This window comes from Plutella xylostella, chromosome Z, assembly GCF_932276165.1.
Source record: "Plutella xylostella chromosome Z, ilPluXylo3.1, whole genome shotgun sequence".
Classification (NCBI taxonomy): domain Eukaryota; kingdom Metazoa; phylum Arthropoda; class Insecta; order Lepidoptera; family Plutellidae; genus Plutella; species Plutella xylostella.
Window position 1 is genome coordinate 2,555,533 of NC_064012.1, and position 27,075 is coordinate 2,582,607.

A 27,075-nucleotide genomic window follows, 5' to 3' on the forward strand; every position below is an offset into this window, starting at 1 on the left:
ACAATTGCTAACTGTTAACCTATGGCACCAAAAAAATCGTAATGTGTATTTATTTTTTTAATTTTGTAATTTATATATGGGTAAAAAGTTGCCATAATAATAAAGATGCCGCACTTTTTAACACAAACATTCAGAAGTGACGTAGTAAAAATGATTCAACAGACAACTACTACTTATCTATTAAAAAATCAGTTCAACGTTTCATAGATATTTTTCCTAAACACATCAAATATAAGAAATCGCTGTAAACCCTATTTGAAATTTGTGGGCATCCTTTTATTTCGGCTTATCTTGTGCCGTAAAATAAATAAAATTGTCTGCCGGATCGGGCACACAGCTATAAAATTCACCCCCTGTAGAATGTAGTCCATGCGGTTGACAATGCCCTGCTGACTACTTCATATAATAGCACAATTTACCCAAGGGATGAAAGCAGCTTATTTAGTACCCAAGGCAGGGTTTGGCACCTGAGCGAAGAGAGGAGGAGTCCGAGGGACTAAATAGCGGGTTCACCCGAGTGTGAACTGTGCTTTTCATTACAAACACGAGGAAAGTAGAAAAGAGTAGTATAATCTTATAACATTTCATGAGCTACATTATATGACAAATTGGACTTGATCTGAAAAAACTCCCCGATTCGGAGAGGGCTCTAAAACAATGGGAGCTGGAACGTGGGTGATAATGAACGGCACACGGCGGCGGCGGCGGGAAGCGAGGTCGGACCTCCAACAAGTACCGTCTGCAGAGGAGCCCACGCACTCTAGCTGCCGATAAACCAAGTCTCCGAGCGAACCACGACTCTATCTTCTTGTGATAAACCTACCAATTCCATGACAACTTTCGTTCGTTTGTATTTTGTCAAGATAGAGTAACCCACAATACTGTGCAACTTGTGGCCGCCCGCAGCCCACGAGTCAGCTATTTTGCGTGCGGTACCTACATACGTGTAGCTATTCTACCTAAATGTTCTAAATATATTCGGTGTCGACTTGAGTATGGATGGAGAAAGGTTTTCGAGGTTGCATAAAGATTATATGGTTCTTTGGCGCGTATTGTTTTGAGAAGTTTTACTTGCAAATTCGTTATACTTACGAGTACATATTTTTTATAAGTAATGTGTAATTGATCTAAGATACTCTTTATAATCTTCTTTAAATTGTACTTGTGAAAACAATACCTATTTTATAAAAAAGCAATACAGTTCTAACAATACACACGTAAACAATTGTTCGGACCACTTCGCTAACGGCTAGGAAATAGCAGCGGCAATACTAGGTAAGAGGATTAAAAGCGACTGAAGTGCAATATTTCAGTTTCCAGCGAGGCTCGGCGAGCGATCCGGCCCGGGCGGCCCGTCCGGTCGCCGGGCATCCGGCTCTATTGTCACCGGCTCTCAAATCGGATTAACATAGGCCCAGAATTCCTCGTAAACCAACAAGACCATCATGCCTAATCTAACTCCTAAATTCAGCATTTCATCCCCCAAGCGACATTAATTTTCCAAGTTAACGTGCACTTTCAAAGGCCGCATTTTTTAACGGCGACTAACAAGTTTAGCACAAAAAAGCATCCGCAGGGATGAGGACAAATACAAAAACCAAGTTGCGGGAAGATTGCAAAAAGTTGGCTGTAACATCGCCGGTCGGCTCTGTGCGAACAACGACTACGTAGGAAGGTATATGTAGGTGCTGCTATATGTACACGTAGGTAGGTATCGACTACTTGTGCGAGTGAGCAGCGGTGGAGGATGCGGGGTACGCACACACGCACGCGCTTGCCACTGGTTGATCGCGTGGCAACTCGCGAACTTACGTCTCAAACTTTCCGGCAGGGGGAGCACCCATCGATCGCGGGGAGTGCGCGCGCACCCCTCTCCCCTATATAAGCGGTGGACTCCCTCCCTCGGCGCCACTACCGCACAGGTCGCGCGCGACGACGCCGCTCGCTCGGGGCTCTCTTCTCTTCTCTCTTTTCTCTGTCTTTCTCTGATGCGGCGTCGCTGAGGCCGATGCGGGCGCCGCGATGCCGCGTTGCCTCATGGCTAAGAAGTGGAAGGCGGCGGCGGCGGTGGAGCTCGGAGATGAGTCCGAGGAGGAGATCGACGTGGTGGGCGAGGGGCGGCGGGGGACGGGCAGCCCCGCGCCCGCCGCCACCGCGCCCGGCCCGCCGCCGCGCGACCCCGAGCCCACGCTCCTCTACAACGGTAACTTCTTCTTCTTCTATCACCACTAACCTAACCTTTACATCTGTAGCTCGCTTCATTAGCCTAAGATGCCCCAGCGAAGGAACTTTTCTGCAATGCGATAGTACCCAATGTACGAATCGACTCTACAACTTGAGTCAACAAACCGATAGAGATCGACCGCTGAAAAATAAATCCGGAAACGTTCCTACTTGCCCGCAGTAAGAGCTGTTTTTGTTTGGAAAGCTGAACAAATTGCTCTTAGTTACGTCCCGTCGCTGAGCTCCGGCACTCAATGTCATCTTTTGGATTCATGTCAACAACAGACAGCGTGGAGGGTCATGTGAAAGTCGACCTTATAGCTTTAATTCCGTTACCTTTGAACTCCACACTTGGTTAGAGAAGCTGAAGGACTGCAGCAGAGACCCTTTCAGAATGAACTACCACTTCCGTAGGTTGTGATAACCCCTAGCAACAATTCCATTGTTGTAGAAAGAGTTTCAGAAATTCTTCTGACTGAATTGTTCTTAATATTCGCTCCCGTTGCTTGTTTTTAGTTGTATATGGTGAACCTACTCGTAGGTATAATGTAGCGAAATCTAATCTAAATTGTAATATTAAAACGTAGGTTACCTACATTTTTACGTTTTTAGTTTTGATTGCCATGCTATTTTAAAATTTCAAGTAAGTAAGTACATTAATTAAAATAATTTTGAATAAATAAATACTCGGATACTAACCAGCTTTAGGTTTGAGTAAATAAATGCTCACATATCAACCGCCTTGTTTGCCACAATGCCGATGTGGATGGTATCCTTGGTAGCCCGCCACGGCCACGGCAGTGACCATGAGGTCAGTATGTCAGTGTGATGGAAAATGTTGGTTTACCAAGGAACATAAGTACTTGGTTTAACCTAACTGGCCTGGAGAGTATTGCAATTTTGACTTACGTTATAATAATTACATTCTACAACAAATAAATCAAAAAAACTTAAAATCTAATAATGAGCCTTCGAACAAAAAGTGATAAACCAAGTTTTGGAATTGCACTTAATTTGGTTCTTTTCAACGAATCAACCTGAATAATGGCTTCTGGAAATGATTAAATTAAAATTGAACGGTTTAACTTTCCTTAAATGATCACAACGACTTAAACATAATATACTTTATAATATACCTACTTACCACATAGCAAAAAAGTAGGACTTCGGTTTTAGGCTATGTCGCAAACGCAAAAAGCCACAGATGCACAATTAAAACTTAGAGCGCTACCATATTGGGTCTGAGACAAAAGTTAATTGATGACATTTTTCAAAATTCAATGCTTCCATTTACTGACTGCTCGCGAATGGGCGATATCCAGCCTCCATTATTGATAAGTTTTAATGAACTGTAGGGTCTCAGCCACTGAAAAAAGCCACGACTTGCCTACCACCATTTTTGACGTGACGTCTAGGCAATCAATTCAAGTTACTATTTATATACTTATCATCATCATCATCAGCCAATAATCATCCTCTGCTGGACATAGGCCTCTCCCAAGGAGCGCCACAACACTCGGTCCTCGGCCTTCCTCATCCAACCACTACCCGCCACCCGCCTAAGGTCGTCAGTCCAGCGGGCAGGAGGGCGTCCCACGCTGCGTTTGCCTGTTCGTGGTCTCCACTCGAGAACTCGTCTACCCCAACGGTTATCGGTTCTTCGGCAGATATGACCAGCCCACTGCCACTTCAGCTATAAACTTATATAACTTATATAAACTTATATAGTTATATAATACTTATAAATTTAATTGTTCATCCTCAACTTTCGACAAAAAACTCAAAAAAGCCTCCTGAATATAACTTTATCCAGTTATTAACATATTTCTGAACCATGCATTCAAGACCTTTCATGAAATATATGGGCGCTTTTCATCCTATGCAAGTAAATCAAATTCGAGCTCGTTTTAAAAAGTTTATTTATGTATACCTACATAGTAAAAGTACTAACTTTTGCTTGCGAGCTTCATTCATCACGACCCATCATGTCCCCACTGCTGAATCACGGGTCTCCTTCCAATGAAGGAAGGGTTTTAGGCCTAGTCCACCACGCTGGCCTAGTGCGGGTTGGTGGACCCCAACACAAGCAAGCTTGTGCTGAGAGAGTTGTCGGGTAAGTGGGCAACCCGACTGTCAGATGTTTTCAAGCTGCCATATATATATATATATATATATATATATATATATATATATATATATATATATATATATATATCCATAGATGCCATAATAAAGCAATATTCAGCTGTATAGACTCAGCTGTATTTTTCCCAGATTAAAAACAAATCTGTAGTTTGATGTCTGTAGTCTGAGGGACTAGTCAAAACTTAAAATGATTCCAAAGGCTTTATAGTTGACTACATCAAATATTCCAAATTATAGTTTTAACCGTTGCAAAATAAAAATCAGTGCCTTCATAATTGGATTTATTGTTTTAAAATCAATACAGGTATTATTAAAGTAAGGTGTATATTTTCACCATAGTGAAGGGATAACTCTTGTTAAGGCAATTGTTCACGGTTTAATATCCCAAATACCTACATAGATTTTACTAGAATAGAGATTGGTCGCAATTCCGCTATAAAACGTTATCCGTAGCGAAACATATATATTTTATTGTGGCTCGATCCATAGTAATATCTAAGCATAGACGACGACGGGCTTATGGATCGTAAAATGTGTGTTTACTTCACGACATGCGACAGGATTAGATTGAAGTCATTAGTGTGTTAAGTTGTTAAATCTTGGACTTTAAACATAAAGGTTAGCCATTTTGCTGGACAGCAATGGGTCGCATGGCAAATATTATATCGTCCCACTTTAAAGTCAATTCCAATGGGCGAAGTATAGTGACACAACGCCATGACATGGCGCCATTTTGTTATTAGACATAAAATATAGTTTTTTTTACTCCCTACCTAGGTACTTCATAAAATATATTTTTTTTACTATCGGCAGTTGAATATATTAAAAAAAAAAACGAGTTGTGTCACTATCTTTCGGATGTGCCTTAACCTTAACGTGAGTCACCCAGTATATGCGAGCTCTGGTTGCACAAGAAGGTACAGGGCGAATAACTCCATTACAGACCTCTGTTAACCCTTTTTGCACGTCAATATGATTTCAAGATCCCACTTGTAATGGAAAGCCATTTTTATTGCAACAATATTTTTTTTATTTATTATTGGCTTTTCAATATTTAAGCTAAAAGTTGTCAGAGAAAAAATAACTTATTGCTAATGTTTAACATTATTATCTACGTTAACTGGCGTCTAAATAAAGTAACGTCAAAAATAATTTCTTATTGTTCATAAAAGAAAAAACATTCTACACATGTTGTGTATTTATCACGAACACAACATTAAAAAAAAAAGAGAAAAACCTCTTTGTACTGTCCGAGTTCACATGCAAATGATAGAGGTTTTCTTTCAAAAGGCTTTGTTAATCTATCTCGGATGTTGTGGCGCAGAGCTAATAGGCTTAGGCATTCGCGTCTGTGTGCAGGGAAAAATAAAATAACTGTGGGATATGCTTGCCCGTGTGAGTGGGCTATGCAAATGCATTTTTAACGGTTGGTGTATTGTTCCAAATATGAAAACGCGAAAACGAAATAGGCAACGTAAAAAAAAGTATGGGGAAATTCTTGCTTCAAATATTTTTACAAATTTTTATGCCTCTGTGAATATTTTTTTGAATTTTTTGTGCTCATCCAATTTTACCTTTCATTAAGATGTACCTACTTATGTCATGCGAGCAACTTAACTTAACGTAGATTTAAAAAGAGAGAGAGCTAACTTAAAAAAAATAGTTTTTACAATTAGCTTAACTAATCGTATTTTAGCCGAATTCTAATTTCAAGTTTATAAACGGATATCATATCTTTTGCGCTTCTTAAGTTGAAACGTGATTAAGAATATTCTGGATCAAGATCTTGATTATACGAAAAATTTAGTTATCTTTTACTAAACCATTGCGCTAGCAAAAAAACGAATGTACCTACGCATCTATTCTACCCATACACACGAATAAGTGCATAACAAACAACAATATTGTCAAATATCGACGCGATATTCAGATTCAAACGAAACTAAAAATACAAATAGTGAAACCCGGCTTACTGAAAGTAAATTAAAATCGGAATACAGACCTTGTTTCAGCGGCCAAAGATAATAATTAAAGCAAGCGCAACCGTGCAACGGCGATCGCCCATTATTTCGCTTCGCCCGCCATTTTTATTGCAGGTACAAAGCGTCATACAGACAACGCGTCAGCTCGTTCACTCATATTGAAATGGAAAAATACAAAACGTTACGTAACATTTTTTGATTGGCTGTGCCGTATTTTCTACGAGGTAGAAAAGGCGGTATTTTCAATTCGATACTCGATTCTACAGAAATAACAAAACTTAAAATTAAATTTTACATTGGTTTTAAATATGGCACCTTTTGCCGACATTTTTTTATTTATTTATTACTAAAGATACACCAACAGCATACATATTATTACAGTCTTTAAAAGATATGTTGTAAGGTCTTACATCTAATACGATATGCCAGTTACAGGCGTATACAACATAATTAAAATCAACAAACCTTAAAAGTAATAAAATTTAAAAAAATTAACAAAATTAAAATATTGACAATAGAATTCAAATGTAAATATTAACAAATATTGTAAATTCGTTAATTAAAATTACTAATACTGAAATTAACTTATACTGAAAATAGTTTTAGTTGCACAAATGCACATGCGGAACTATACAGTGATTTAGTGATTGATTTCCAGTTTTCAACTTACGCTTTACTGCATGGGCAGGTCATTAAATACGTATCCAACGTTTCATATAGAAAATCTACATTAGAAAATCGCCTTCTCGTTACCTTCACTTGCCTTGCCTTCGCATAATATAAATAACTTATATAAGTAAGTATAGCAAGCAGTCTGCCATATTTCCTTCAATATTTTATTTTGTAGGAAGAATTCCCTGAGAGTATATTGCCTAACGAAGCGAGATCGACGTTCGTACAATATTCACTGCAAAGTTACGGCAAAGATCACTCACAAAAGTGATTGAGAAAATGCAGCATCTTTTAACCACCATTTTAAGAGCGACTTACACTTCTATGTCACTTAATTGAGGATTAAATATCACACGTTTTGTTATACGTTATAAATTAATCTGTCAAAATAGTATTTGAAAGCGACAGCCTCGGTTATAAATAAATAAATATAAATAAATATGTGGGGACATCTCACATACGGCCATCCGACCCCAGGATAGGCAGAACCTGTGTTATGGGTGTCGGACAGCTGATATATCTACACAAATACATAGATAGATACATACTAAATATAAATATCAACACCCAAGACCCAAGTACAAAATATCTGACTTTTAGTAATCATAATTAAACATTTATTGAAGCAGTTAGGTAAATTTTCATATCCAAATTGTCACTTTTTATGTTAGACTTTTCAGTTGATTTTAAATTTCAAATATTGTTCATTGCTTCAAAAACTTACCAACTAGAAATATAGAATCCGCGGCATTATTCCAAAACTAAACGAACACGCGCTCAATTCAACTACCGGTCAATTTACTAAATCATAATAATTATTTACAACTTAACACATCCACAAACGATGAGTTATATTATGTTAACCATTGTGCGAGCCGCAATGTAACCACAGCTATGGAACTACCCGCAGAACCGCATAACTGAACAAATTACTTAATAATATGTTTGCACCTACGTCTGTTCTACAGTATGCTTTTCTCCGCTAGCTTTGCTTCGTATTAAAAAGTTTTCCCGTGGAAATTCGCATTAAAATTCAGATATAATAACGAAGATTTCCCATTCAGCTTGAGTAGCCTGTCTAAATATGTGTAGAGTAAGTGTAATGAAAAAGTAGGATAGTCCTAGGATAGTAGCTATACTCCTTTTTCTTAATACTGAACCAATCTGCACCAATGCCTTTTTTTGGCTTCGCAAAAGTCCCTTAAATACACCGGAATCATAAAGTAAACCACTTAAGTAAGAGCTCAAAACTACGATCAACAATTTGTTACACAAATACAACTATTAAAATCAACGAGAAGCCCTATCCAAACAGGTGACTTTTAAATTAAAACTCATTTTAAAGTTACAAAAAGTTGGCAGTCCAGCTTTTCATTTCCATTTTGTTTGAACGAGTTTCACGCTTTCCTATTTTTGTTTCACCACACGAATTGAATAATTATTTTATTTATTTATGATGTAGTGTTGCGACATAGCAATATGCCTTTATTAGGTTGCACGTGTAATGTCCGTCACGTTATGCTTAGTCAGTAAGTTATACTTGTAGTACTTTTATTCAGTTTTTGATTATTCAATAAACGACCACCAACAATCAAGCATGTCTTTGACTTGACTTCTCGCCTTCCAACCTGATCACCAACACCACACACTTCAATGACTATCTGTTTCCCGCAGGCTACCCTATGTATTAAAAGATTTTTCTACGTTTCCGTAACATACATATAGAAGATAATTATGTGCATGATTGTAATCTCCGAAGGGGTAGTTAAAGGTGACATGCAAGCGAGCCACCCGCTTGTCGCTGGATATTTTCCTACGTAATACATTAATTAACACAACAACAAGAAAAAAAAAGATTAATTCTGCTATCCATGTGTGATTCGTCGTTAGCTAACCAATCGAAATATTTTTTTTAAACAGAGGTACCTTTCCTCTGTCACATCCTCATTACCTCTATACATATACATTACCTCATACTTTCTACACATTATCTCATATTTTCTTTCGCGCAATCAAACCACGTCTTTTTGGTCTTCCTCTCTTACGCCTTCAACAAGCGACCAAATAACTTAAGTACCAGTATTAATCACTAATGTCTTATTGACCTATACCTATATCTTTGATTTTGTGACATTCGATTTACCAAATAATTCTACGATATAAAACGGATTTCATAAACTCTGGCATAAACAGCTTGTTATGGTCAACCGCAAAACAGAGAAATTTGTCAAACTCATCAATTTAAATGTAAAGTAACTGTGCAATGCAAAAACTCACGTAAATAAATGCTTCACCATTTAGGTCCGTTTAATTCTGAATAATCCCATTAATGTCCAATTTACATGTTTGTGTAAGTTAATGAGCATTGAGCTATTCGACTGTTCTACAGGGTGTTGCTAAAGTGATATACTAAGCTAAAAGGGTTACTTCTAGTGGTTACTCAGAGGGCCAGTCTGAACACCTTTTGCTCTAGGATTTTGGGAATTCACGAAACAACAATTTCATTAAAAGGCTTTCTTGCGAATTTACAATAGTCGTAGAGTAAAAGTGATAACTCTCTCTCTGAGCAACCCCGTTTCGGCGTAGTTGTAACAACCTGTATAGTGTAATATTTTAGCGTGCCCGCACACGACCGACGGCAGTCGTGACGGAACATTGAATTACTGATTTATCAACGAAATATTGCATAATATCTTTCATACTATTTCATAGTTTCCTTACTTCAATACTTAAATATTCAATAATCTTAAATAATTAATCTACTTAAATTGTATCTAAGTAATAGGGCAATTAAATGGTTTAGATTTTTTGTATGTATTTATTTAATACCTACCGAGTTAGGACGAAATACAAAAATGAGATTATAATCGCATTCCTCGCTCGCCTCAAAGCTAGTAAATACCTATATTCAATAACGTTATCGTTTCCCCATCAATCGGACATGGCATGAATACATTGCGTTTGATTGGGCCTCCGACATAATGGCAGTAATATGTACAAAGGTAAAGGGGGTCACTCTATATGTCGTAAAACTATGTTTCAAATCGCAGCTGCGTAAGCCACGGCTCTATTTCGTTGTATTAAACGTGCCGATTGCACGACTGCTCTCGTTCGTTCGTTTTCGTTAGTATAGAGTAGCCCTCGTGCTTCTGAATACAGTATTGAATTTATTATTTAAAACGGGCACCCGATTTAACGGCACCCGAGTGTGCTCCAATATGCAAAGCGAGTGCACTGAAATGTCTGAATGCTGAAGCCTTTACACAATTTGCGGATGTGTACTGACGTAATGAATTTTTCGATTCGATAAATGGCTTCCACTTCCACCTGTAGGTACTTGCACTTGTATTCTGTGTTTTTAGCAAAGTTTAATCGTGTGTGTAAAGGACTTTTTGATGGCTTGTTCATTTTGGTACTCGTATTTTGATTTTTATGAAAGACGGTCACTAAGGGCGTTTTGCATATCAAAGTTAATCAAAATGAAATAGTTTGCCATAGATTTAGATTAATTTTGCTGTGCTTGACAATCTAAGAGGGTAATTATAAATAAAAACGTACTGCGTCTTTTGAAAATACGAACTATGTACTTAGTACTATGTTAAAGCATATTGCTTTAACATAGTACTAAAAAATCACGTCACTAACCATCTTTCTATAACGAACGTGCCTTACGAATTTTAAAAAAGTCAGAACAAAAGTCTTCACTTCAGCAACATCCTGTACACTTCTGGAGTATAATCCGTTGCGGCAAATAATCGAATAAAGGCTTCGTGGGATTATGTTGTCGCGGGTCGAGCCTGCGCTGAGCCTCGCCGCCACTGTCGCAACGTAATGAAACTACGAAGCTACCTTTGTGTCAACCCTGCCATTTTAACCCCACTGAAAATGTGATAGAGTCTCAAAACGTAAACTTTGCAACAGAAACAAGTGCCAACTGCAAAAACGGCTTATTAAGGGCATAACTTTTTATCTTGGTTTTTTTTACACTAAAGTCGTGCGTCTTATTTTTGTTCACTCATTTAGAGTTACCAGTTAAAGAAAAACTTTTTAAGGCGTAGCGGAGTTTGCGGTCAATACCTAGTAAAATAATAGATCATCCTATACATATATAGTTACCTCTGGGGCCCGAAGCGACATCTCATCGTATTATTGTCTTCAAGAACCCATGCTTAGATAAAAACAAAGCGCCATTATTTTCAGGGCCCGGAAATAAAATAAAGCCCCCAAATATAAATGCATGTTTCCTTTTAGTTAAAATACGGAACCTTTTCTGTATAATGACGTCATGAAAAGGCTTCCACAACGTTTTGTTATTTCTGACGAGTAGGTACTTTTGTCAGCGGATTTCTTAAGTTTTTTAACATTGCTTGACTTTTCGACTCGAAAATGGGCTGTACAACAAATACACCGTTTCTACAACAGGTCTGCAAAATATTCAGACGGCATATTATTATTGTGTGGCATAGTTATTAATATTCTTGTACTTATAGGAAATTTATTTTAAACCATTGTGGTTTTTAAGATGTACGTATGTCGTTAACATGATTACATACATGTGCTTTCAATGAACATGTTTATACTCAACTTGTAGTTGTGCTACTCAAGTGCATATAAGTTACCCATTGTATAGCAATGTTCGAGAAATATGCCGCTACGTGTGAAAGTCACCGTCAATGGCATACCTCGGCCACCTAGGCCTAGACCCGCATGAAAAGGCATGAGGTGCAGAATGTTTCAAGGTTACACTTTCGTTTATTGACCGTGGGCCACCGCTGTATTCGAACCTTGGCCCACAAGTTCACTCAAACTATTTACGTATAGTTTTACCTACTTCAACCCGAAAGTGGACAGTTTGTAACTTAGTTTAGTTTCACTTTACTGCTGGATTTTGGGATGTTACGATAAGACGCAATTTTTGGTCACAGAACTAAAACAGATATTTGGTTAAGAGGTGTGATGTATATTTTATGTATCATCAAACTAAAAGTTTTAATAATGTCGATTCTGAAGGCACATCATTAAATTTTTCCAATGTGAAACTAAAACAATCGGTAATGGAAAAAAGATTTACGAAAACTTTCATGGTCGAATACACTTAAAGAATTTAAGGTGGACAGCACTTAATAAGAAATTTTGTCTCGGAATCGACAGCAATAATAATTTAAATTAAATTCATTTATTTCAGATAACTTGATCCATATTCAGTACATGTCATAAAATTCAATAAACAAAAAAAAAAACAATACATTAACAACGAGCACAAGAATTAACATAACAAGAAGTACAATTTATCATAAATCAAAATAATATAAATAGTCATGTACAACATGCTACGATCTTAGTATTGATTGAATCACATAGTAAGTCGTAGCATACTCGTAGCCACTCGTAGTAATCTCGTAGCAATCTCGTAGCTATTCGTAGCAACCTTGTACATACTCATAGGAACTTCGTAGCATTTGTAGTTTGTAAAAATCCTGAGGCAATGGCACTTTACAACATACAAAAAGCCATTCGTAACAGTTTAGTACTAATTTCGTAGTTTTCAGAACACAGTTTAGCTTATTGAACACAGTCGATAAGGTTGATCCTTAAGGTTTAGTATTGTGTAAACCTTGTTACGTATATTTATATTTATTTATTAAATACTTAGTAGATCACGGTAGATTGTGATCTACAACACGATAAAAACTAATATAATCGTATGATCAACTGCCAATTAATGGTAACTATATAATATTATCTACATTCGTAACTTTAACAACTTTAATGTTCACCCTGTTATATTTCACAGCCGGGTTCAACTATAGCGGACAAACTTTTAAAAGCTATGCAAATATCTGTAGGGGATCGTGCTAACTAGATAATAAAATGCTGTCATTAACCTTTGAGCTTCATTAATTTGAGTCCAAGTACTTTTGAAACGGATGAACCAATTTCTGATCGATTTTGAGACATAATTGCTGTTTTATAAAAATCTGTTTACCTTTTTACGTGGAACGACAAAAATATATGGTCATTTTTATCCAATTAATGTAATTTAATTTAAACTTTTCCTTACCCTTACCTGACTGCCAGATAGACTCACGAGCTATAAGTAAATGAAGTATAAATATAAATCTCTTCACATCGCCTTAAGATACAAATATAACGTTCTATGAGCCAATGGGAATGTGGGACAAGTCAGTTTGTGAAATAAATAAATAAGTGTAGCACTCTCTTCCCTCGATCTCGTTTTCGGGACGAGATAGCTGAAATGGCTACAATAAAATCAGGGTAGGCCTCTTAAATGCGCGAAACTGTACAGACCAACCAAAGTTTTACTCCTGAACTTGTATAAGAGGCTTACAAGTTACAAGACAAGCGCAAGTCATCGAGGCGACGATGGCATGATCTTCTTCAAATTTCTCGTACAGCCTCTCCAGTGCTTCGAGTCTACTCTCGATGTATGATGAATTGACTCTCTCCTTTGAGTCACGCCACAATCCGGAAAAAAACGTACAGGTGAATGCATTTGTGTTGAAGTCATTAACATCTTTACTCCCAACCACCCAACTCACGGAGATCGCTTGGCTAAAGGGGGAGAGAATACCGCTAGCAGACCCGCATTATAACGCACCTGGCCGAATTAATATCCTTCTAGGAGCGGAAGTTTACGGAGACATAGTGCTGTCCGGTATAATCAAGAAATCTGACGGGCCAATTGCCCAGAACACGATGTTCGGTTGGATATTGTCTGGAAGAGTTCGGGACACTAAAGAAGGGACTAAATTAGTGAACATGCATATTGGTGTAAAGGAAGATACGTTTCTAAAACAATTTTGGGAGATGGAGAATGAGCCCGACTCTGTCAATGTCACTATTGTCGTTGTCACAATCTTCTTTTTCGCTGTCACTGTCACTTCATAGCACGCTATACACTCAAATACTCCCGGGTTTCGGCACCATAATGTAAACTCTATTTTCTAGCACTTATTGACCATAATCACAATTCACAATGAAACCTCGTAATATTAAGAATAACCGTTTATTTTAGTTGTTTTCAGGGAGCCATCTACAAATTCATACAAAATATAAATACATAAGCTAAAACGAAACCATACCGCGATGTACACGACTATCTACAACGCCATCTATGAGCAGACTTCGCAACTATAAACTTATAAACTGAACAATGATCGTATATCTTAAAATTAATTGTAAGATATGACAATTATTGTAATAACTCTCAAAATAATTGATTTATCATAACTAATCTTATAAACGTGACAATTACGAGACTTACGTATATAAATATAAAAGTTTTATTATAATTTTAGTTCCCAATTTAGCCGCAGCCGCCGTGGTGTTAGTTCGCCTGCAGTCATTTAATTTTCCTCCAGCTATTCATCTTGATTAGAGATTAGGCTAGATGGCGGTTGCGATCGCTAAAACCATACAAACGCTTATTTTATACTAAATCTCAGCAGATATTCTAAAATGGCGGCTGTTTGTAAAGTTTACCGAGTATTTTACTGCAAATAACACTGCGTACTATTTAAAGATTTCACAATGTTTTGGATTGGTTTCAATATGCTGGGATATTTTTTTATTTCATTATATTTTGAGCTGTAATACATCATATTTCAAACAAGGATATACTATGAGTTTTGTAAATACTTAAATCAACTTAAATACATATAGGTACATTTTACCTTTTTATTATGAATATGTCCGCTTTTATCAAAAAAAGGAACAGACTTCAAATCAACAAAGCCAGACTATAGAAAGAAAAAAAAACACGTACTTACATAAAAAACTGAGGTCGTTCCGTCTCTGAAATCTTCCACGCTGAACCTATCGGCAAGAAGCCTCCACCGGTCCACACAACTATTTCATTTCAACAACCGACTGACAACTGCAGCCGTTCCCACAACCCAACTGGAAATTAACATACTCGTATGCTGAAAACTTACCTTTTACTGCTCACTCAAGTGAAACGTAATACCCAGACCATTTTGTACGTTCAATATTTAGACATCTATTTGAGGCAATTCAACGTGGTTGTCCTTTTTCCACTCTAAATGCTTTAACAGTTAATTGAACTGTTCAAAACTGTAGCGCGGCGTGGAAGTAATAACAAACTGAATGAAAAACGTTCGTTTATTACCTTTTATTTTATTCGCATGAATTGGAAGCTGGTTTTGTGCTCTTGTTGTTATGACGTGTGCTGTTTTTTTGTTTCCGCCGCAAAACTCCATTATTTTTGTTGTTGTTGCTAGAATGGAAATACCGCTACGGAATACGATACTTATACGTAATAATTGGCATGACGACCACGTAGTACCAACATATTATGTTACTACTTAGAGTCAGTGAACCAGCTTTTTCTACACTGTATTAAGTACAATTTAAGTTGTCGATAAAAGCCCCGTAAGTGAACGGAAAAAAAAACTCTTCTAAAACAAAAGAAGTTAAGACTTGGAAAGCTCTTAATCTATTATTTAGCTTGATGTTTTTATATTTTAGATAAGATAGGTTCTACATTTTTTAACGGGGATAGAATTATATCACAGCTTGTCTTAACAAGGTTTTACGTTTGGGGTAACTGCCAGTATGTAGAGACAGATTGAAAATATAATAAAGTGGCTCAATGAATGAACTACTGCAAGCTTTTAAAATGTACGGAGGAAGATTGTCTGGCCCTATTGCACTACGAGGCTTTAACTGGTGTAATGCTCTTGCAATATCCTCTTTCGATATAGTATATATACATACGTATAGTAAGGTGGTGAGAGAGTAGTGGGTTTTTAACCTGACTGTCATATGAAAACATAGAACAACGCGGACTCGGGTGTTATGTAAGTGTATGTATTCAAGCTGTCTAAAGACCTCGAACGTGGCTTTAATATATCGTAGAATTATTTAAAATAAAAGTAGGTAACAAAAACTCCGTGAATCGCTAAGCTAATGCGACGTTAAAACTGCAAATACTGACGGTATAAACTGGGATTACGTATAATCCCAGTTTAAACACGGAGATGTTAGCTGAACAAACAAAGCTTCATCTCATATTTACTTGTACGCTTTCACAAAGCTTTTTATGTAATTATAGCTTATATTTAGTAAATTACATTAAACCGAGCTAATCTGAGCTGCAGCTTGGGTAGAATTGGAAAATATATTACGGATAATATTGTTTCGCTAAGAATACACAGGTAATAAATGCAAACTTGTGAAAACGAAAAATATTTTTCGTCACGTCATCGTGATACTTGAATTTTGACTTCCTGTCCTACACAAATAGTAGAACTTGAATGAATTCGGGATGAAACATCTTGAATAAAAGGAGAGCCATTCAAGAAACCTACACTATTATAGTCGGAACGAATCCGTAAAAGTGATACCCTTTAAAGCAGAGTGCTATGGTGTAGAATGTAGATGTGATTATATTGACCAATACATACATACATACATCCGCGACTTTCCTTTATAGTATTAGGTGGTATATTGTCTCACGTTTCCGATTCTCCTCCGTTTCGTTATTAATAATAGTCCATTATTTATTTAGAGATCTAAATAGTAAAGCCAGGCTTCATATACTATTATTCATAAATAAAACAGTTAAAAAAATCACTGGAGGGCAGCAGTTTTTCATAGACGGCGCTGACGTGCCCTGAATTGTTCAGTACTGCTACTCTTGATACGCAAGACGGTTATTCATATTGCGTTAATATTGTGCTCGAGTCAGAACCAATTTCAATTTAGATTTGGTACTCTTGACGTCTATTTGGTTACAATTCGGTTTCACTTAAAATTTGGTTATGATTGTTTGAAACTGTTTTATCGACTTTGTGAAAGAATGAATGAAAAGGAAAAAATAACAAAAACTGTCGTGAATAGTGTCAAGTTGACACTATCGAAGCGTCTGTAGTCGAGCGGGCTTCAGTGATCGTAACTGATCACTGAGGTTAAGCAACAACTGGCACGGTCAGCCATTGGATGGGTGACCAATTTCAAGTGGTTCTTTTCTGGACGCTTCCGTGCTTCGGACGGCACGTTAAGCTGTGGGACCCGGTTGCTGCTTCGGCAGCAGTCCTTAATCCTAGTCAGAGGCCTGTACTGTATTTTATTTATGTAGCCTTGATGTATGTAACAAGTGTATAATTTGTTGGTCTTCAAATAAATAAATAAACTCTTTCAGCACAAGCTTGCTTGTGTCTTTAGTCTCAAATACCAGTACCACACAAAACCACACAAAATCGCCACTCACAAGTGCAAATACAAGTAATAAAGTTACTTTTTTCTTCTTGCCTTAGCGATTGCGTATATCCAGTTTGTTCAATATTGACAACTGTCAAAATGGCGGTCAAGCGTACCAACTTGCGTTCGTAACCGAATTTAGACTAGTTCACCCGAAAACCACCAAATACGGTAGGCAAGGTGGCGCTACCATCGTGTTCCAGAGTGCCAAATGACTCGAAGGCAAGCGTGACACAATGGATTGCGCGTCGAGAGTACCACTACTGACCTGAAAGAGATTCTGCTTACTTTTAAATGTATGGTTGTACATTAATGTATGTAGGTATTTTTAGTTTCGCTGATAATAAATTGATAAAGGTCGGAGTGAAATTTATAATCCCTTAATTTTATGCGCGATTAAGTTTCTACTTATCTCGGAATGAGAGAAAATAGAAAAGTTTGTTTGTACTAAATTCTCTCATAAAATATAAAGTGAGTTTTTACTTTGGTATAGTCTGAAAATTCAAATCCCTTACAGGTGAAAAAAATGCTTAGGATCCGAAGCCATTGTCTTGAAAAAATGACAACTCTTTTTGCAAAGCATTATTCATCACAGTACTATTTCCCACGATCGATCGTTACTTCAAAGCTGGCACCGACTAAAATATGTAATCACTAATCACACTTCCTACACGTTTCTTTTTCCTGCAACAGTACACGTGGTTACACGTATTACCGCGACCGGACTTGGCAAAGAGAATGGACTCTCCTTTATTATTGTTAAATATGGTGGAATAACACGGGCTTGGACTAATGGAGTCCGTGAGAATAGAGCCGGCCACAACAGATGGTACACTCCGCTCTGTATTAACTATGCCGGGACGCCGCTTCGGCTAAGTGCTTAATTTAGTGACCGCATGCCCCGTTGAAGCCTGCTGTAAGAGCAGTTTGACGTAACTGTCACGGCAGATTTACTAAATAAGCGACTAGCTTAGAGCACTCTGCTTTAAAGGGTATCACTTTTACGGATTCGTTCCGACTATAATAGTGTAGGTTTCTTGAATGGCTCTCCTTTTATTCAAGATGTTTCATCCCGAATTCATTCAAGTTCTACTATTTGTGTAGGACAGGAAGTCAAAATTCAAGTATCACGATGACGTGACGAAAAATATTTTTCGTTTTCACAAGTTTGCATTTATTACCTGTGTATTCTTAGCGAAACAATATTATCCGTAATATATTTTCCAATTCTACCCAAGCTGCAGCTCAGATTAGCTCGGTTTAATGTAATTTACTAAATATAAGCTATAATTACATAAAAAGCTTTGTGAAAGCGTACAAGTAAATATGAGATGAAGCTTTGTTTGTTCAGCTAACATCTCCGTGTTTAAACTGGGATTATACGTAATCCCAGTTTATACCGTCAGTATTTGCAGTTTTAACGTCGCATTAGCTTAGCGATTCACGGAGTTTTTGTTACCTACTTTTATTTTAAATAATTCTACGATATATTAAAGCCACGTTCGAGGTCTTTAGACAGCTTGAATACATACACTTACATAACACCCGAGTCCGCGTTGTTCTATGTTTTCATATGACAGTCAGGTTAAAAACCCACTACTCTCTCACCACCTTACTATACGTATGTATATATACTATATCGAAAGAGGATATTGCAAGAGCATTACACCAGTTAAAGCCTCGTAGTGCAATAGGGCCAGACAATCTTCCTCCGTACATTTTAAAAGCTTGCAGTAGTTCATTCATTGAGCCACTTTATTATATTTTCAATCTGTCTCTACATACTGGCAGTTACCCCAAACGATGGAAACTCTCCAGAGTCTCTCCAATCCCCAAAACCAATGACACGTCAAGTGTGGATCAGTACAGACCGATCGCTATCCTTTGTGCGACCGCAAAAATATTTGAGTCTATACTGCACAAGCGTATCTATCGGCAGGTTGCACCATTTCTGTCTGACGCCCAGCATGGTTTCCGTCAAAAGAGATCCGTAGAGACTAACTTGCTTACGTTGGTGGATATCGTGTCGCGGGACATGGAGGGAGGTGGACAAGTGGATGTCGCCTACCTTGATTTTAAAAAAGCATTCGACCGAGTCGATAACGATATACTTCTTGGGAAGTTATGTGCGATAGGTTTCTCTCCTAAACTTCTCAGACTCTGCTCGGACTATCTTCGCGACCGGCAACAGTTTGTGCGCCATGGATGCTATGTCTCTGAGCCCTATCATACTCGCTCCGGCGTCAGCCAAGGTTCAATTCTGGGACCACTTTTCTTCATTCTAATGATAAATGACTTAGAATCACAACTGCACAACTCAACGTGCCTACTCTACGCCGATGATCTGAAGCTCTCCATGCGTGTGCGTGGGGAGGCTGATAGTGCTCTGTTGCAACAGGACCTTGATGCAGTTCACCAGTGGTCGCTGGACAACAAACTACTCTTTAACACCAGCAAGTGCGCAGTTATGTCCTACACCCGAGCGAAGAACCCGTTCGAGGCGGATTATAGGCTTGGTATGGATGTTATTCTTCGCGTGTACACCATTACAGATCTTGGAGTTACATTTGACACAAAGCTGACATTTCATGACCACTTTAAAGCTCTTACAGCCAACTGTTTTAGAAGACTGGGTTTTGTTATAAGGAATGCGAAAGATTTTACTCAAACATGCGTCATCCAGCTTCTATACAGTGCTCTGGTGCGAAGCAAAGTTGAGTCCAGCTCTGTTGTTTGGTCTCCTCACGAGTCCACATATACCCTCATGCTAGAAAAGGTCCAAAAAGCATTCCTTCGCTTTCTATATAAGAAAAAATATGGATACTATCCTTACCTCTATCCAACTAGCTTCTTGCTGGGAATGCTGGGGTTCAACTCGTTGGAAGTTCGACGGGATCTAAACCTAGCGATAATGGCATGTAGGACCCTGCGAGGAGAGACGGAATGTCCTCATATGGTTGGTGAGGTTTGCTGCCTGTTTGCCCCTAACAAGTATCTGCGAGCCAGATCTCACAGGCTGCTGGCGGTGGGTGCAGCGCGCTCGGTGGCGCGGCAACAATCGCCTCTAATTCGGGCCACTACGATGGTGAATGCCATAATAGATTCGGCACCACAAGTTGATGTGTTTGCGGATGGTTGGCCAAAGTTAAAAAAGGCATGTCTGAAATTTTGTGAGTCTGAATAGTCTGATGGATAAATTATTATTATATAACTAAATAAGTATTATTATTATTGTGCCTCTATGTAGCGCTAAGGTTTTTCTTTATAACTGTAATGCTATGTAGTGTGATGATGAATAAATAAATAAATAAAATGAATAAATAAATATACCACTTTTGCATCAACCTGTGTAGTAAATCATATTATATCTAGCTACTTTGACGTCACGGCCTGTTTACTGTTCAAACATAGACAGAGATAGGCATTGACCGTCGCCAGCCGATCAAACACTATCTAGGTAGCAAATACAAATTAAATCGAACGGCCTGATTGAAGCCGATTAAAAATTCATGATCTTAAGCCTACTAAAATTTAATTATGGAGTGCATGAAAGGACCAACCTGTATACACTGTTAGCTGGTCGCCAATAGTACTATCATTGAGTTCACCTTTGTACACAATGTATTTCATAAAAATTAAATCAAATCTAAAATTTTTATTAGTCAGTAAAACTACTACATCCTTGACGAAAGTCAACTAACAACTACTAAGTACTCCTCATTCGGAAAGAAAAGGGATCATATACCCTAGAAGTAGAACGGGGGCAAGAAGCTCCAGCTTATGTTCAGTTCACCCTGTGCAGTCAGCGACCAGCAACTACTCTGAATTGCTCATCCTTTCACCACGATTATTAAATACCATTACAGCATTTATGATTTATCACACGCACACTACGATGCATGAGACATAGGGATAGACTACATATGAAGGCTAAATCTAACCCAGATAACGCTGTCTTACAACTATCATACAAAAGGTACCGAAATTTTTGTAATAAAATACTTAAAAAAGTTAAAATCGAGTACGAAAAAAGTGAATTAGAAAAGGCGGGAAACAACAGCAAAAAAATCTGGAAGCACATTAAAAGTTTCACCTATTTGTCAAAACAACATGAATCTCCCTCAGCTCTATTACACCCCCAAGCACCCCATGTAGTATCGGCAAACAATGTTAACAACTTCTTTGCCAATATAGGTAAAAGACTAGCAGAAAAAATTGAAAAACTAACACCGGGTTCTAATACTTTCCCTACTGACAACGCCCCACTAAACTCATTTGTGTTAATAAATACTGACATGGAAGAGGTAGAAAAAATTATCATGAGTTTAAAAGACGATTGCGCAGTTGGTTGGGATAATATATCTAATAAAATCTTAAAGAAATTCAAACATATATTAATACCACCACTGACATATATTTTCCAACTATGTCTTTCCTGTGGAGTTTTTCCTAAATGTTTAAAAAAAGCAGTGGTTGTGCCCATTTATAAATCTGGCAATAAAACAGAGGTGACGAATTACCGACCCATTTCTCTTTTACCAGCTGTGTCTAAAATATTAGAAAAAATCATAAACAACAGATTAATGCAATTTCTAAACAAAAACTCTTTTTTATCTAGAACACAATTTGGTTTTAGGCCTATGTTATCAGCGGCCGATGCTGTCCATGAGTTAACTGACTACTTAGCTCAAAATCTGGATAAAGGTAATCAGACAATAGGGATATTCTTAGATCTTTCCAAAGCCTTCGATACAGTATCTATCCCGATTTTATTACATAAACTCGAAATGTTAGGTATAAGAGGTACCCAGCTGAAACTATTTGAAAATTATCTGACCGAGCGCACTCAGTGCGTGAAGATAGGCAATGTCGTCAGCTCTGATCAGGAAAATACCGGTTTTGGAGTTCCTCAAGGAAGTATTCTGGGCCCTACTTTATTTCTAATATATATAAACGATCTTTGCAACCTTAAACTAGAAAACGGCATTATTCTGTCGTACGCTGATGACACTGCTCTACTTTTTTCTGCTAACGCGGAAAACAAAAATCTAGTTTACGATTATGCACAAAGAGGTTTCAATATTGTTAACCGCTGGCTTCAGCATCACCTACTTACACTTAATGCCGAGAAAACAAACTTTATTGAATTTTCAAAACAAAAACCCAAATCACAATTAAAAATTCCAAACGTATACGCTCACTATTGTAAATCCCTGGGCTATCCCTGCACCTGTCCTACAATTACTAACACAAACAAAACTAAATATCTGGGTATTATCATCGACGAAACTCTATCATTCAAGCAACATATAGAAGCTCTAAGCAGCAGAGTTCGTAAATTAATATTTGTATTTAAAAAGCTTCGTTTTATATCAGATTCCAAAATTATCAGACAAGTCTACTTTGCGCTGTGCCAATCAGTATTAACATACTGTATCACTTCGTGGGGTGGCTCGGCTAAAACCTTATTATTGAGGATCGAAAGAGCTCAAAGAGCAGTTCTTAAAGTCTCAACATTTCGCCCTTTCCGTTATCCGACGAAACTTCTATATGAATCATGCAAAGTACTAACAGTCCGCCAGTTATTTATTTCAAGTACAGTTTTAAAACAGCACACGGCACTTCCCTACAGCCCAGAATTAACAAACAAAAGGAGAGTAGATAAAGTTTGCACAATAAAAACAACCAAACATGCGTTAACATCTAGGTTTTACTTGTTCTTGGGACCAATCCTTTACAATAGGTTAAATGCTAAATTGGTCCTTTACCCGTTAACTTACACCAAGTGTAAGAACGTTCTCCAGAAATCTCTACAAGAGATGTCCTACGAAGATACAGAGAACTTATTAACTATTGTCAAGTGAGAATTGTTACCGTTTAATTTAACTTATTATTATTAATGTATAACTAAACAATACTTTTAACCTATATAATTACCTACACCTAACATAAATTGGCTTGTTTATAATAAATCTAACATAAAACATTTAGAAAGTAAGATTACTTAATATTTTCTGTTCTAAGATTATTTAATTTAGATTCTAAAATTGTTTAATTTAGAGCTTTTCCATCTGAAATACAGGAAAAACTCTGTTATTTCCTAGTTCAGATCAGCATTTTAAAATACCTTTAGCATTAAGAGTTGACCTATTATTGTAAATAACATTTAGCATTAAGTATTTTCTGAATAAATATTCTATTCTATTCTACTACAAAGTTGTATTATATTAACTCTACCAACGCACTGACACTTGGCAAAGAGGTGGTGGCGACCCTCCTACAAGTAGACTGGTAGAAAATGCTTTCTGGTCCACTTCAATCATCATATAGCCCACCAAAAATGTAATTCCTATAATAAAATTCTGTATGTATGTATAATAATATGTACGTCTGTACGTACTACGATTATAAACATACATATTCCTAATGATCACGAAATTGTTTATTTGAGAAGCAATTAAGTAATTAATTAATTAACAAAAGTTTACAAGGCAGTAAGTATGCATATTTTATTAGCTTAGTGAAGTTTATATAAACTAAGTTCAGTGTTAAACTTGGAAAGTGCTAAGTTATGTAAAGCGAACTTTACTCTGCCGGGAAGACTCATTATGGGAGCCTCATTTTAATCATTTCATTATGTTCGTCAATAGAAATTGTCGTCTGTTAAGTGGTTCTCACACTAACAAACATAAAAGTTGCTTTCCATCACGACCCATCACGTCCCCAAATCTGGGGCACGGTTCTGCTTCCAATGAAGGAAGGGTTTAGGCCTAGTCCACCACGCTGGCCTAGTGCGGGTTGGTGGACCCCAACACAAGCACTCTTGTGCTGAGAGAGTTGTCGGGTAAGTGGGCAACCCGTCTTTCAGATGTTATCAAGCTGCCCGAAGGCCTCTGACTAGGCTTAACGACTGCAACCAGGACCCACGGCTTAACGTGCCGTCCGCAACCAAAGTTGACAACAAAGGACGCCAGTTTTTCAAAGATTTAATTTAAAAATAGGACAAAATATGATCGTTTTTAGTTGGTGATTTCCTGATGCTCTGTTAAATGAACTTCAATGTTGCAGAAGACGGCACTAAGCTAGCCTTTTCCGTTTAGAAGTAATTTGGTGATTTTCTCAGTGGAACCTTTTCACTGCCCGTGAGTGTATATCCTAATACACATTACATAAGCATTATGTTTATACACATCTACCCTAATCTTCGATAATGTTAGTTTATATGGATCTCTGCGTGACCTCTCATTTGTGTCTGATTGCTTTTTAAACAAGTCCATGTGTTCTCTAACAATTACACAAACTTCTTTTATGTACATATAAAATATTGTTAATACTTTTAAGGATTTGAAGAAAGGTTTACATGACTCATCATTCCTTATACCAACTATGGCTCGAATACATATTTTTTTAATAAGGAAGACTTTGAAGATGTCAGTTGATCGCCCCCATAATAGTAACCCATAGGCAAGAACTGATGCAACATACCCATGATAAGCAGTTAGGGCTGCTTCTTTTGATACCACTTGTCTGAGGTTTCGTAAGGCATAAATGAATTTTCCGACCTTATTTATTACTAGTTCTATATGGGCCTTCCAGTTACAGTGCTTGTCTATTATTAAACCTAAGAATTTGGTATTATGGATTTCTTCTATTTGATTTGATTCATACATTATATAAATTTTGTCAGGATTGGAATTATAAGTTTGAAATTGTATCATATTAGTTTTAGAAATATTTATAGACATATCATTATTTTTTAGCCATTCAATAAATTTATTTAATGTGCTGTTAATTTCATATTCGTATGTATCAGGATTCTCACATTTGAAAACAATTGTGGTGTCATTTGCAAATAGTATGGTCTCATGTTTTGATATGTTCGGTAGTTCGTTGATGTAGAGCAGGAAAAGTAATGGCCCTAATACGCTACCTTGTGGAACACCAGCGCTATTATATTTGAAATCGGATTGCACATTCTCTTTGTGATTCCCTATAATTTTCGCTATTTCTACACACTGCAGACGTTCATCTAGATAACTTTTAAACCAATTTTGACAGTGTCCTCGAATACCGTAGCATTGTAGCTTGTGTAACAGCTTCTTGTGGTTGACAAAGTCAAACGCTTTGCTAAGGTCAAGGAAGACAACTGTCACACGAATTTTTTCATTAAGACATTCAGTTATATGTTTTAGCAAAGTAAAACATGCTAATGTTGTGGAGCTGTGTTTACGGAACCCGAACTGTTGCTTATTTGAAATCGGATTGCACATTCTCTTTGTGATTCCCTATAATTTTCGCTATTTCTACACACTGCAGACGTTCATCTAGATAACTTTTAAACCAATTTTGACAGTGTCCTCGAATACCGTAGCATTGTAGCTTGTGTAACAGCTTCTTGTGGTTGACAAAGTCAAACGCTTTGCTAAGGTCAAGGAAGACAACTGTCACACGAATTTTTTCATTAAGACATTCAGTTATATGTTTTAGCAAAGTAAAACATGCTAATGTTGTGGAGCTGTGTTTACGGAACCCGAACTGTTGCTTACATAAAATATTATTGCGGTTTATGAACGACAGAATTCTACTATACATAGCCTTTTCAAAAACTTTTGACAGTACGGGTATTAGGGTCACTGGTCTATAGTTATGGATATCATACTCATTTGCTTTCTTAAATAGTGGTTTCACTAGAGATATTTTGAGTTTGTCGGGAAACTTTCCTTTAAGTAGAGACAGATTTATAATATAGCTTAGGGGTCTTGATTATTCTTTTGCACACAGTTTTAATGTTTTTGTACAGGTTATCATACCCAGTTGGATGGAGTTCCTAAGACTCATTATTATTTTCTCTATCTCGGCATCATCGGTTGGCGTAAGAAACATCTAAGAGTTTCTTACTATGTTCATAGGATCCGAAGATATATCAGAATTGTTTTTGTTATTGGTTAAGTTAATATAAAATTCATTAAATTTATTACAAATTTGTTGAGAATTTGTAATAATTTGATCTTCCGTAAAAAAAAATTCAATGGGGTTTTTTATTGGTTGAATGTCAATAATGTTATTTATTAATTTCCAGGTTGCTCTACACTTATTATCAGCTTTGTTTAAGTATTTATGAGAGAAGTTTCTTTTAGCATTGTATACACATTTCTTTAACATGTTACTGTAGGATGTATATTTTGTTTTATGTGCTAATTTATTTTGGCGTGATTTTTGATACTCATAATAGAGTTTACGTTTCGTTTTTTTCGCAAGTTTTTACACCTTTAGTAATCCATTTTGATCTCATTTTCTGTTGGTAAATTTAATCTTAGTTTTAGGAAAACATAAATTGTAAAACAAAGACAAAAGCTTCGTCAGTACTAGTCTTTTCATAAATTTCCGAAAATGACATAGCTGCTATAGCATTTCGAAATTTTTTCATATTTTCTTTGTTATAGTCGCGTTGTGTTTGGGTCCAAGAAGTAGTTGGTATTATTTTTTGTTTTATTTCAAAAGTCATAGTTTGTCCCGTATTATGATCTGATAAGGCCAATTCATGTGTTTGCCCGAAAGCTGAACGAATATTGCTGGCTATCTGGTCTATGCAGGTTTTTTTCCTTGTTGGTGTATTTGTGTGACATGTTAAATTGTAATTATTTAGGATATGTTTGAGCTCTTTGGTATACATGTTGTCTTTTAGTATATCGATATTCCAGTCTCCGCATAGGATAAGTTTTTTATAGGTTTCTTTCTAAAATCTTTCTAACAGTAAATCCAAGTTTTTGAAAAACTGTGAAATATTACTTTTTAGTATTCTATAAATACA

The 27,075-nt window shown here is 36.9% G+C and overlaps 1 protein-coding gene across 2 annotated transcripts in view; it reads left to right on the top strand.

Annotated features, from left to right (window-relative positions):
• The first annotated feature begins 1,913 nt into the window (after positions 1-1,913).
• Positions 1,914-27,075, top strand: part of LOC119694827 (transcriptional repressor scratch 2) — a 36,493-nt gene continuing 11,331 nt past the window's right edge. For both annotated transcript variants that reach the window (XR_007268171.1, XM_048632535.1), the window contains exon 1: positions 1,914-2,203. Coding sequence is in view for 1 of the 2 variants with exons in the window: in XM_048632535.1 (XP_048488492.1) it covers positions 2,023-2,203 (181 nt within the window). In the remaining variant the exon portion in view is untranslated. The remainder of the gene's footprint in view (positions 2,204-27,075) is intronic.